General features: G+C 31.9%; 1 protein-coding gene across 2 annotated transcripts in view; it reads left to right on the top strand.

Moving 5' to 3' along the window:
* The window catches only part of Gbe1 (1,4-alpha-glucan branching enzyme 1), a 278,447-nt gene that overhangs the window by 191,134 nt on the left and 72,856 nt on the right, over positions 1 to 14,457 (top strand). For both annotated transcript variants that reach the window (XM_074072930.1, XM_074072931.1), the window contains exons 10-12: positions 2,021 to 2,119; positions 5,416 to 5,526; positions 8,675 to 8,846. In XM_074072930.1, coding sequence (XP_073929031.1) covers positions 2,021 to 2,119; positions 5,416 to 5,526; positions 8,675 to 8,846 — 382 coding nt within the window. The remainder of the gene's footprint in view (positions 1 to 2,020; positions 2,120 to 5,415; positions 5,527 to 8,674; positions 8,847 to 14,457) is intronic.

The following is a 14,457-nucleotide window of genomic DNA, read 5'->3' as shown; positions in this document are numbered from 1 at the left end:
AGATTACTACAAATAATTAATTATAGTCCAAATCAAAAGTGGGTACTGAAGAAAAAGAGGCAATTATTTAATACTTGAAAGTTAAAATTGTTACATTGATCTTTCCATTCATTTCAAATAAAATAGTTTAATCATCTAGGGAGCTCTTGTCTGATTATCAATGTTTTCTACCAATGAAACTTTGAATCTTCAGCCTGCTTTATATTACTTAGTTTTAGATTTTTTTAAAACAAGATGTGCCTTCAATTTATTCTACTTAAATTGAAAACTACTTCAATTTCAATACATCACTTTTTTGTGTAGTGGGAGTCCCTTCAAAATGTAGAATTGATCCTCATGAACGTTTTTTAAGACAAAAAATATATTATAATGAATAAGTAATGTAATTTTATATAAAATTCTATAGTAGATATATGACTTTATGTATAATGACAATTACAAAAATTCCTTTTTTTTCTAGAATTCATCCACCATTCTACACAGTTATCTTTTAATAAAACACCTTAATTGAATTCTCCCTCTTGGAATTTTCCTAAGTGCCTTTTAGGTATTAAAGAATTTGAAATATTTTAATTTCATTCAGGACGCATAATCATTTCTATATGCTGTAACATTAGACATGAAGTCTTTAAAACATTGAGTATGTTTATGTTGGTTACTTTTATATTTAACCTTTTCTTTTCTTTGAAAGTTTCAGAGAAGTCACCAACTTTCCACTTTCAAAAGATTGCTGCAAACAACTCATATGAATGAGTCTAGGTTTTAGATTCCATTTCCATTTCCCGAAACAACATTTAGACATACCAGTATGGAGAGGACATACCAATGTGGAACATAACTTTGATCAAAATGAGGCAGGACTATAAAATAGGTACTTGTGGGAGGAGGGAGGTAAATGAAGGAGATAATGGTAAATGGTGTGGTTGATGGGCTTCATATACATACATGAAGTACAACAATGACCTCTTGCAATTGCTTTAAGTAGGGTAGGAGGGGGATGTGTGGGGACAGATGCTGGGGCAGTCTAACCAATGTACAATGTAAGGCTATTGGGAATTGGCAAGATAAATACCCTCTGCACAATGACTATGTTAATAAAAATGAAAATGAAGAGCACATCTTAACACTTTCTTGATCTTTAGTATCAGTCTGTTAGCAGTCTTTCCTGATAGAATGGTCTCACCAAAACTCTGGAAAGGTATTTTGTCTGTTATACCAGTACCTAATATTATGCCTGATGATTTCTTTTTATTTTTGTTTTGTTTTGTGGGGGTGCATTGTGGTATTTACAAAGTTTCTTACAATGTATCAAATATGTCATACTTTAATATATGTTTTTGGCCAATACATATAATGAATTTTACTGATAATACCTATGAAACTGTGACTTAAGTTTTTAAGTATCTCCTTCTCTGTTGACCATCCTTTTTCCATAATAAACTGTAAAAAACTATGCAGATGTAAAATATTATTAGTCAGCTTTTTCTTATGCCTATATCCTAACATGTAGTATATTTACTAATATCTCTATTCTGTAAGAAAATGTTAAATTGTTTGTGAGTTCATAGGCGTCATATACTTCTTTTTTCACAGCCTTTCTGACATTATAAAAAAGCAGTATTTGAGCTGCCTCAAAGAGTTCATAGACTCTGATTATCTTTTACAAGAAGTAAGAATTATAATCCAAGGAAGAGTTTGGGCATTGGTACATGTTGAAAAGCTTGTGTCAGTTATCCTAAGTACAGTGCATTGTTATGTCATGATAAACAAATTTGTGTATGTATAGGTGGGTTCTAGCTGATGAATCCTCAAATTCAAGTATGATGTCTTATTTAAATTCCTATAGCATGTTTGCTTATTCACTCAGTAAATATATTTTTGAGTTCTGGCTTTGTGTTCTGTTATTCTAGATTGTTGGTTTATATCAGTGAGCAAAAACAGCAGCAAATCCTTGCTTTAGAAAATATTTACTAAAAGTTGGAGCAATATGAACTGTTAATGCTGATGTACTTTGTTTTAGGATGTATCAGGAATGCCAGCTCTGTGTTCTCCAATTTCCCAAGGTGGGGGTGGCTTTGACTATCGCTTAGCCATGGCAATACCAGATAAGTGGATCCAGGTAGGATTTCAAGTAAATATTTTTTCCTGTGGGAAACCTACTATTGTAGGTTTATTTGTTCTTCAGTTTAGTTCTTAGTCTTGATCGTTAATTTTACAGATAATGCAACTAAAGTGTTAAATTTTTCTATTGTGTCATTTCTTATTCTTTTTTTAATCAGGTGATTCTCAAAATTTAAAAGAGACATTATAAAGTATTCATATTTGTATTATTTAGGAAAGGAAAATATGACTCATATAACATTAACTGATAAATGGAATCTTGCATTATCAAACAAATCAATGAAACTTACATGTTCTGTTCTTAAACTTTATTGAGTTTTACTAAAGCATTTATTCTGCCTGGACATCATCCATGAATGTAGAAGTTACTCTTAGTTCATTGTACTTGCTTCATAGTATGGTATTTTCCTCAACAAATTTGGAGTCACCCATACTTTCATTCAGCATTTAAAAGTACTTACTATGTGTCAGGCACTAGGAAGAAATAATAGTATATGGTACTTTACACATTATTTTTCAATATAGATTAATTAAATTTAGTGATTGTTCAAGTAGTTTGGATTATGTGTATGAGTGTGTGTGTATTTATTTCTTTAATTTGATATTTGCTTAAAAGACCTAAGGGAATTATATAAACTTAGTTTTGATGTAGGACATTTTGGAGTATCCACTTGTGTAATCAAGGGTTAAATATGTTCAAGGAGCCAAACATGTATATAAATAATCAAAGATCTCTGATGAACCCTTTGGTACACATGAGCTAGTTCTATGAGACCACATGCTAGAAAAACCCTCCTCTGAAGACCCTTCTCTGAAGTAGACCCTCCTCTAAGGATGTCATTATTGTAATCATCTCTTACTGTCTTTCCTATATCCCCAAACACATGATGCAATGCACAAGTGTGCTATTAATCCTCTATCTAAACAACTTGTGCTCCTCCATTACAATCATTCCTTAAACATTACCAGGTGTAAAGCCAACTTATTTTATGAACTTTTAGGCCTAAGAAATCAAACAAATAGGCAAATAACTGTTCTGGCTTAATATATCAAAAGGTAGCCTTATGTTTTTGAAATATATATATATATATATATTTGAAAACAAATTTCTATGTTGGTATAAAGTTCTTTATCAGCCTCCTCCTCTTACTTTTTTTAGTCCTTCATGAAATCCTCTTTTCCTCACAAGTGCCAAATATTACTTTTAATTTCTTGCTGAAAAGCCTTTAGGATTCTTTGCGCAGATTCAAGAATATTTCAAAGTGTACACCAACCTAGAATTATTTTCCAATCATAGCTCACAGTGGGCTGTATTGCTCTTGGAATATTGATGTTTTCTCCAAAATCCTTAAAGTTAACCTGATAAACATTTTAGTACCTTATATGCTTAAGGTTCTGTAGTAGGAGTGCATCATACAGACGGAAAAACATATCCTATGTTTAAGATATGATCATCCCATCTTAGATTATACATTCTATGAAAGCAGGTGTCATCTTCTATTTTTTGTAATTATTTAAAAAATTTTGCATCAACAAAATGGGGGCCTTAGTTAATACAATTAGAGGAAGTTAAAAAATTAAAACCCTTAGACACAGTAAATTTCCTCTTTTTTATGTCAGAAATGTTTTAAAATAATTCAGTGAAAGACTATTATTCCCCAAAATAACAATAAAACGTGCAAGAGTATTAAACCAAATAATAAGCATAGTCAAAATATAAGTGGCCTGTGCTGTTTTCTATCCAGTGTCTGAAAACAGATTAGAATGCCTCTTTTCATTCATGGTTTTGTGTTTCAAAGCAAACTATGTATAACTTTCAACTTGTATTATTTTATAATCAAGTAATTTTGAATATTTTACATTAGTCATTTATTTAAAAATATTTGGCTAAAATATTCAAAAGTTTCTATATATTTCCTTTCATTTATTTGATCCATTTTAAATACTGAAGTACTCTTGTATGGGGATATTCTCATATTAATTTACTCTACCAAATAGTTATTGAGCATTTAATATGATTTGGTATATCCAAACAGATTTTATTTATTTTGAAATCATTGTATATTCATTTGCAGTTGTAGAAAATAACTTCTGTCCTGCAAATCTAATAGTACACTATCACAACTAGTATACTGACACTGATCTAGTTAAGGTACAGAATATTTCTGTCAACACAAGATATGCTCAGCCTGCTTTTTATCCACATCCATTTCCCTCTGACCCCCAACTACACCTTAATCCACTAGTCTGATCTCCACCCTTTTTCCAAAATGTTCCATAAATGCAATCAGGCAGTATGTAACCTTTCTGGATTGACATTTTCACTTAACAAAACTCTCTGGAGTTTAATCCAGGTTGTTGCATGTATCAGCTATGCATTCTGCCACCAAAATTGACATTAATTTTCTATTGTTGTGTATCAAATTACCTCTCAACTTTAATATCTTAAAGCATTACTCAGGTATGTTCTCACTTTTCTTCAGAGGACATCCATCACATTGAAAGATTCCTTTGGCACACAAAGATGTAAACAGGAGAGAGCAATAGTCATGGGGTCATCTGAGAATTCTGTCTGTCACAGAAGTCACTTGACACTTTGAACAGAAAAATAACCTAACCAGAAAGAGTATGTTGAATAAAAGAAAGAGGCTATCTTTAGAACACTATCTTGAAGAATATCAGCTTTTTCTAGGATAGGCAGAGGAAGAGAGTTTTCATGATGTCCGCAGTGGTGGGAAGGAATAAAAATAAGAGTTACAAAGTGATAGATTAAGAAAGAGCAATTCATGGATGCAAGAGAGTTAACAGTGTCATGTACAACTTTAAACTTTAAAATAATTATTGTTTTAATTATCATTGTTTAAGAATAAAAACCCTCCCCACTAAAATGTTTTATTCAAATCTAAAGATATAGTAAGTGTACTCTAGTTTGTGAAAGTTACAGGAAAACATGTTATGCAACAACTCTTTACTGTAGACACTTACCATGAAGCAGTAGTTAAGTAGTTATTTAGTTATTATAAGAAAAAAACTGGAAAGATCATATAGTATAATTTAAACCGTCTACACAAAAACAAAGCATACACACAAACACAAATACTATACCATTTCCATTTACATATTTTTATGAAAGCTGTTGTTTCACTAAATATTTAAACAATGAAATACTGTTATTGTGTGGATAAGCTAATTTCTACCTCCCAAATCATTTGAACTGATAGGATGTATGTCGTCAGATTGATATTTAAAAAGAATATAGCTTGTTCAGAAGTTTATTTTTCTTTCTTTTTCTAGCTACTTAAAGAATTTAAAGATGAAGATTGGAATATGGGAAATATAGTGTATACGCTTACAAATCGACGCTACCTTGAAAAGTGTATTGCTTATGCAGAGAGCCATGATCAGGTCAGTGGATGTGTATAAATTCATTTATTTCTCTCTGTTTATCTTTCAATCATTCTTTATAGTTAATAACATATCTAAATACAAACTTTCATAGTTTAGTACAATTACTGTCACATATTTTGTATGTATACAATAGACCCTTAGCATTCAGAGGTATCTGGTTCCAAGGAGACAACCACTGAAGAAAAACTGAGGGCTCAAGATGAATTATTAAGACTGAACTGCAGATATTTGCTTCATTTTTCCCATACCAATGCCCAACTTCTACTAAAGACACGCCACCTTTCAACAAAACTAACATTTTCACTTTATTACTTAAATTAACCACATTAAATTTTACCTTGCTTCTGGGGCATCATTTGCTTCTTGATAGGCATATTTTCAGAAAATTAAGGGCAGAGAAACACTCAGCAGAACACAAAATAATTTAAACTCCACTGACAATAGTTCAGGACTCGCTTCTCCTTATCAACTGAGCTACACAATGCATACTTGAGAATATAAATTTTTTGTTTCTGAAATTTCTTTTTGATTTTTTTATTTACTTAATGTTTTTTGAATAAGTCTGTGAAAACTCTTCATATTTGTAAAACATTCTAAAATCATTTTGTAAATATAGAAAGTCCAGATTCAAAATACAGTACAATGTTTTACCCTTCCAAACTTTAATTAATCATTTCAGTTGCAAGTGTTAAATATTTTCCTTTAGTTACAGTATTGTTGCTAATCCAGTATAATTCCAGTTTCCACTTTAGACTTCCTTCTAGAACTTTTCTTTCATGCCTTAACTAGCTTCATCATTTTTTTCCCTCAATCTCAGAAGTGTGCTGCTTGATCAACCACAGCCCACCCCTCAGACCTAATCTCCTGGCTCAGATATCCCATCCTCTGAATTCATCCCCCAAGGAGGGAAAAATGTTTGTCTCATGTTCCATGTCCACATCCAGATTTAAGCAGAAAATTTTTTTCCATTCCTTTTGCATCTCTAGATTTTAGCACTATGACTGCTCCTACTGATAACTCAATAAACACAGTATGTTAGACTTAAGCTATTTAAAGCCATTTTAATTCTTACAAATACCAACAATATAAAAATTTCCTGTTTATAGGTAAAAAGAAGGCAATAAAAATTTTGAAATCCCTGGAAATCCCTGTGTTAGGGAACCTAAGATGAAAGCAGTTAGTTTCTCAGTCATATCAGCAGAAATTGGCAATATTGTGAAACATCGTTTCTCATGTTTTTCTTACCATTGTTAAGAGCATACGAGACATAGGGACTAAGGCCCTTTAGCCAAATCCTACTTGTTGCCTGTTTTTATGACTGAACTTAATTGGTACATAGCCATGCTCACTCATTTACATAGTATCTTTGTAATGGCAGGCTTGAGTAGTGAGACAAAGGAAGTGGTCACGGTGCCTAAAATATTTACTATTTGGCCTTCTACACAAGTTTCCAACTCCCAAAGTTAGTAACTCCCAGTGCTAAATTCTGCATCTACAGCATTGAAATATGCTGTCTTTGCATCTTAAGTAGATAGTATCATTGATCCAAGACCAGATCAAATAAATGCCTGTGAAGAAATCAGCACTCAATCTAGACAAGAATAGTATTAGTTTAGAGGAGGGAAAGTAGTAAGGAGTGGAAAATTCTCACGAAATACACAACAGAGGAAATTAAAATACATGCATAGCATACCTTTCTGCTGTAAACTTCTGGAAATTATTGTACATTGTGACTTCTCAGCGTATGTTTATTTTGTATGAATAAATGAAAGAATAAATACAGGAATGGAGTAAACAAGTTGAAGATGAAACTGAAAGATTTCTTTTGTACCTTTCTACCCAGTGTGTAAAGAAATGAAGATTCCCAATAATTTTTTTATATTTTAATGACTCAGATAATTCAGTCTTGTATTAAAATTTTAGTAGTACAGAAATGATGCAGATTATCTGGTTCTTTCTAAATGAAAATGTCCTCTGACCCTTAAAACTGGTAAAAAAAATACAAATCTGTAAAAAGACGTATTTATAAAATGAATAATAAATAAAATATGTATGTCATAGTAAAAATGTTTGCAAAAGTTATTTTAAAATTTTTAGAAAAATTCTTAACATTAACAATTGAATTTCTAAAATTAGCTGAATTTTTACCAGTATCATAACGGGATTTTTAAGAGAATAATTTGATATGAGAATACACTTCGTATGTGAGCCTAAGCAAAATTATAAAAATAGTTTTAACAGAATCAGAGACTCTCTAGCCAAAAGTAAATAGTTACAGATAAAAACAATTTAAAATAAGTAGGAAAGACAAACTGTTTAAAAATTACTGCTGTAGATTTTATACTAATACTTTTAGAAAGACATTTTAATTAAAATAGGTTAGGGTGTAATAGGTTTGTAAATAAAAGTGTTTTCCAAAAATGAAAATGATTATAATAGCATACTGAGATTGTAGATTAATTTGTACTGTACATTTCACTGCATGTCATTACTTTGTCAATGACAAATATTTTTCATTAGTTAGCTGTTTTCAGCCATGAATAATTCAGATTTTCAAGAGAACTCTTTTCTATTACTCAGGGCATTTCTGAGATATCTGTCCCAATTACCAGTTATTATCTTTCAGATAAAATGAACCAAATTCAAGTTAAAACGCTAGTACAACAAAAATGTAAATTTACTTTTTTTAAATGGGGGAGGAAGGATAACAGGAATATATTTATGTACATGTATAAAATCTCCCAAATAGTGACGATGTTTCCTTTCAGAAGAAATGAAATCATGATCTATATAAACTATTATAAAATATTATATAACATTCTCACCATTATAATAAATATTGGTTTGAGATAATTTGAGTAAATTTTAAACATCCTCTTAGGTGTAACAAATATCTAGGTACTAATTGCGAATTTTTATTTAAGTTCTTTTAAAGGTAAAAATCAGTCTTAAACATGTTGAGCTCTTTTACCAGCTCACCTTTAGCACAGAAAGTAACCCTTGGAAAATATAGAAAATCATTTCTAATCCATACTCCTCTCCTACATTGTTGCCCCTCCTGTGTAACCCTGTGTTATTCTAGTGTAAATTACAGCTGCTGGGCACCTGTGCTCTTCATTTATCTCAGTGAGTTTTATTTCTATAGGCACTGGTTGGTGATAAGACGCTGGCATTTTGGTTGATGGATGCTGAAATGTACACAAACATGAGTGTTCTAGCTCCTTTTACTCCAGTTATTGATCGTGGAATACAGCTTCACAAGATGATTCGACTCATTACTCATGCTCTTGGTGGAGAAGGCTATCTCAATTTTATGGGTAAGTGTGTGAAATGCATATCCCAATCTAATATTATATATGATATAAATCATATTTGGATTTTGCTTTTCAGATTAAAAATATTTGAAGTTATAACTATTTCTTTAATATACTGTCATGTGTGAACTGTAAAATTAATGTTAAGATTATTACAAATAATAATTTTAATGTAAGATTAACTAATCTTCATTATAAGTTTAATAAAATTGTAAGATTATTATTATATTTAAAACATGATGCAGAAACACACTGTACAAACTGGTGGTATTTTACTGGATATTATTGCCTGCAAGTATGCTGAACTATTTTTAAAACCTGGAATTGTTATTATCCTGAATTTAATCATTGTGAGTTTTATTATTGCATTATGGGGCAGGTGCTGTATTATAGCAAATTAAGCAAATATTATTGGTCTTCTTTGAGATAATTGTGCACCAGGATATCTGGCTCATAAATGTGAAAGCCACGGTTCGGGGATATTGAGCCTATTTATTTTAAAACGTAGATAAAATGTGGATACCAGAAGGTTCTTAGTATTTGAAAGATGTTGAGTAACAAAATATAGAAACTAACTTTAGGTAATACAGTTTTTCTATTTTTATTTTGTCAATAACAAACATTTGAATGTTTGAGTTTTACGAAAGGTCACCATCTTTTAGGCTATAGAGAAACACTAGAAAATACATATAGAAGAAAGACTAGAAAATATATACTGGACATTTACTTATTTTCCCTTAACAAAAGTGTCATGAGTATAGATTTATTCATTTCTAACTGGAAGTTTTTGTGGAATTTTAAAAAAATCTTTGTTGTTTGCATATTGTAAGTTAGGAAGGCAAAAACCAAGAAAGCATACACCAGATTTCATCTGAACCACTTACACCTTTGAATGTATTCTTTTCCTCCCAGGGCCACCAAAACTTGTTAACATTCCTGGCCTGACAGAAAATGACCTTCCTTATTTGTGCACCCTGTCAGCCAGACACTGGACTAGGCATTCTAGGCAGACTTTACAGCCGTTGGACCTGTAACTAAGCCAGCCTTACTTCTTAAAAACCTCTGGTCCTACCTAGCACAGTCAGCATCATTCTCCAATATGACGAACCCATTAAGGCCTTGGTTGCACAACAAATTTGTTCAAGTTTATCCAGAAGAAAAGGTGGAGTCTATAAAGCTATGCAAATGACTATAGTTCTGTGTAAGATAAGGAAAACTATGTAGAAAGAGTTACTAGAAGATGCAAATGTTTTATTTCATTTATGAAAAACCTAATTTATTAAATTGTTACAGTCTGCAGAAAGGATTTCCTTATATATCTAGAAGCTAAGATAGTCTAACATACTAAAATTAAAAAAAAATAACAAAAATAAAATAAAACACATTTCAGTATTTGTGTAGTTAGTTCTATCACATTAATTCTTAAAGCCCTGAGAGTCCACTGCTTTAGCCTGGAAGCTATGTGGATGACATCAACTCACCTCTACCAATAGTTTCAGTGTCCGTAATGGGAAGCACCTAACAGTCTTTTTTCCTAAAACTGCTCTTTGTTGAAGACATGAACCCTGGATTATGGAGCATACCAGAGCCTCCAGGCAAGCATCAGAATAAAGTAAATCTACACAGGACAAACACTTAGTGGCCATGTCTAATTTAAAAGTGATAGCTTTTTAAAACAATAAGATCCAGTGAAAGTTCATAATGTCAACTACTTTCTGTTTCTTTGCATTTTTCTCAGAGTAGAAGCATGTGTTAGACAGCTAGGCCATTGACAAATCACCAGAAACTACATAACATTTCTGCTTAAAAATTCTTGTATTATTACTTTAACTGTATGCATTTAATCTGGGATAGGCTGAGTGTATACACCACTTTTGGAAACTCTTGTCAAAGAATTTCTAGTAGTAAGAAAATAAATATAATTACTTCTAACATCCATATTTCAAAAAGGTTGGTAAATTGACCACATTTGTCCTATCAAAGATAATTTTGAGGTTATGCTATAGGACTGAGAGATTTTCTATAGTTTTATTCTTACTTTTGTCCAAGAAGCAAATAGCATCTAATTTTAGCTCCCTTTAAAAAATTCCTTCTATCTCAATATCTTATCTAAATCTAGCATTTCTTCACAGATTGAAATCATACTTTAACAGTGCTACAATTTCTGATTGTTAATGTTGTTCATAAGATTTAATATTTTCCTGTGAGCTGTCACTCCTCTGCCTAAAAGCCTTCAGTAACTATTGTGTCCTGCACCTGTCAGACTCACATAAAAAGTCGCTGGTGGGTCTTCCCCTGTTCTCTCTGCTCTAGCCAAGAAAGTCTTGTACCAACCTGCTTCGAATCTGAACCCTGTAACTGTTGGTGCATAGCCTCCCATACCTGACCAAAACCTTTACCTTCAAAGCTTATTTCCTTATCAGGGCTTTTCCTAGTGCCTCACAGGGGCTAGTGATTGATATTACAAACTTTTATATCACTCTTCATTTACCTTGCCTGGGTTTTAAATAAATCTTAAATATATGACTTCTTTTATAAATTTAATATTAATATTCAGTAAAAATAGGAGTTATCTGCATCTTATTCATTTTTTATTTCTCCAACAACTAGCATGGAATCTAGCATATCACAAGGTTCTGACAGTTTTCTTAAAAGGACGTGTGTGTGTGTACGTGGGTGTGGGTGTGTAGTTATAACTTGTAATATTGTTTTGGGGGATAGTTGTTTTGTTTTTTGTGGGACTGAGTTTTGAACTCAAGGGTTCACACTTGCTCTGGTTCTTTTGGAGACGGGTCTTGCAAACTGTTTGCCTAGGTTGACCTTGAACTGTAATCCTTCTGAGCTCAGACTCCCAAGTAGCAAGTAGCTAGGATTACAGGTGTGAGCCCCAGCACTCAGTTTAATATTTTCAACATTGGTTCATTACCCACAGTCATTAGTTTTAGTTATAGACACAGTACTGTTTGTCAAGTGGTATGTGAGAAATTAAGAGTTAAGAGCAAAATTTTATAAATTGTTTAAGACTGGGAAGTAACCCAGTTATTCACTTGTGGTTTTGGCATTTAATAAAATTCTAAATTTCTAGATTTTTTTTCCCTGTAATATTGAAAGGCTGATTTAAATGAAATAAGAAAACAGCAGCACATTTTTATAATTTGTATTAGAATATTTTCCCATAAATGTAAGCATTCAAAACTCATTAAGAACAATATGGATTTTCACTGATTAATATTTTTGATTCTAATTTTGAGTTTCAAAAAATTCTTTCACTGTGGTTAAAGGACAGGAACACTTGCTAGACATTTTTATTTAATAGTTCAAACTGTCTCATGAATAAGAATTGATGTATGTGTGCTATTTTATCATATACTCATATGAAAGAATCAACTGTAGAAGGATGAACAGGGATTGCTTAATTATTTTTACATTTTTATATGATTGATCATAAGGGAGCTATAATGTTAATGTAAGTAATTAACATTAGTGTAACATTGCGTACTTACTAAAACACTTTTATGTGCATTATATAACTTAAACATTTTTTCCTTTCCTTTTTTGTACTCACAAATCCTAGTTTGAAAGAAATCTATGGCTAAAAGTTAAAAGAATACTAAATTAGGCTAGGCAGAGTTGTGAAACCACAACTCTGAGAGACATGTTTAATGTTGTACAACTGGACAGTGATAGCAGCAATTTTTCATGAGTTCCAATTTGAGAAAATTAAAATTATTCTTAGCTCAATACACATATTACCCACAAACGTATGGTTAGTTAATATATTTGATGTTATGTAATATATTTTATATACATGTCTACAAATAGTATAGGGCATTGCCTCACATGATTGTTCTGAAAATGAAGTGATTTAACACATACTCAGAACACAGTACTTCCAACAAGTCATGAATAGTTAACTTTTATTTAAATATACCATAACTATTTATAACACTCGTAGTTAGTTACTCCATTAAACATATGGGTCCTGCATGCTATTGCTCTAATTCCATCTAAGAGTGTTGTTTTAACACTTGTCTGATGGAACATTACTTAATACAATAATTTTCTTACACTGTTGAGTTTGCTTTAAACTTCAGAAAACATGGTAATTCTTTAATAAAAATCAATGTTTTCCCATTCTATATTATGTGATATTTTAGTCTATTTCTGCAGTCACTTTTACTAAGAGTGAATATTACCCTTTTGATTTTCATTCACAATGATGTCTACTGAACATTTCTACTAAAACAGCCTTAGCATTCATGTTTGAGGAGCTATGAGTTGCCCTCACTAACTTCATTTCTTGGATAAGCCAATATCATATTTATCCGTTAACGTGTATTATGTATCTATTGTGTGGTTTTGTAGGTATTTGTATATAAATACATATATAGTGCATGAGAAAACATTTAGTATATTGTTACGGTGGGTCTGTCCACAGAATTTCTACATATGCATTTACACATACACATACATGCACATACACTCAACCACTGAGAAGACTGGCAAAGAAGAGGGAGAGAGGGACAGGAAAGAGATGTAGAGAGATAGAAGGCAGGTTGACACTTAAGGCAAGTTCAACTTAAAAAGTTAGTGAAATGTTTCAACTTATGTCAATTGAAACTAAATTTGGTATATTCATAACACATTTTGGGATGTGTTTTACCACAATTTATAAAAGTCTTCATGCTTTAGACATTTATAAGTAACTACCACGTGTCAGGTATTGCACAGTGTTGTAGTCAACCTGAGAAATAGTTCTTATCCTCAAGGCTTAAAACTCAGAAGGGGATATAGACAAGTAACAGCACATATCCTTACACTAGCAGATGTGCTGAATACAGTGATAGAAAGAAGCAGGGAATGTCATGTAAGTATGTAGAAAACTGGATTAGGAAGTTATTAGTAAAATTTATGAATTGCCTCAGCTAAACAAATTTGGAATAGCGAGGCACAAGAAAGCCATATGGTGAGGTTAGCAGAAGTCAAAGTAACAGTATAACTGGAGCAATAAAGTCAGCTGGGAAAATTAAACTTCAAATTGGTTAAAAAAATAACAAAACAAGGGCTGTAGAAGTAAATTTAGAGGTCATTTGATGATTGGCAAGTTTAATGAACAAAAAGTGTGATGACTGAGTGGCTTTATTTTTTCTACTTATGATATAGCTCAAAGGATATGGTTTAGAAAAACCAAATGTGGTTGTTGGTAATCTATCCAAGTATGTCTTTCTTACCTTTATAATCATTAGATGAGTATGCTTGGTGTTTAGAAATAGATATAAAATGAAGAACGTCTGTCTCACATACCTTATGACCTCAGTGAATATATGTTAATTGCACAAAGATAAGCTGAAAAAGCAACTCAAAGGAGAAAAGATGAGGCTCAGTATGTTTTGCCAGCTTTCTAGTGAATATCTGATTATCATGGACATACTACCCTTTCCTGACCCTAAGCCAGTCATCTGAGGCAGCGATAAGCCAATAGAGTTCCATGGTTTAATCACATGACTCCTCAGGAACTGATATGAAGAGATTTGGTTATGTAGGTAAGTCAGCTACTGCATTTAGTGGTCACGCTACCAGGACAAGACACCAACGTGATAGTGGACTATTGATT

The sequence above is a fragment of the Castor canadensis genome, chromosome 5, assembly GCF_047511655.1.
Source record: "Castor canadensis chromosome 5, mCasCan1.hap1v2, whole genome shotgun sequence".
NCBI classification, from domain to species: Eukaryota; Metazoa; Chordata; class Mammalia; order Rodentia; family Castoridae; genus Castor; species Castor canadensis.
Note: the sequence above shows the minus strand (reverse complement) of the source record. Positions and strands in the feature narration are given on the sequence as shown.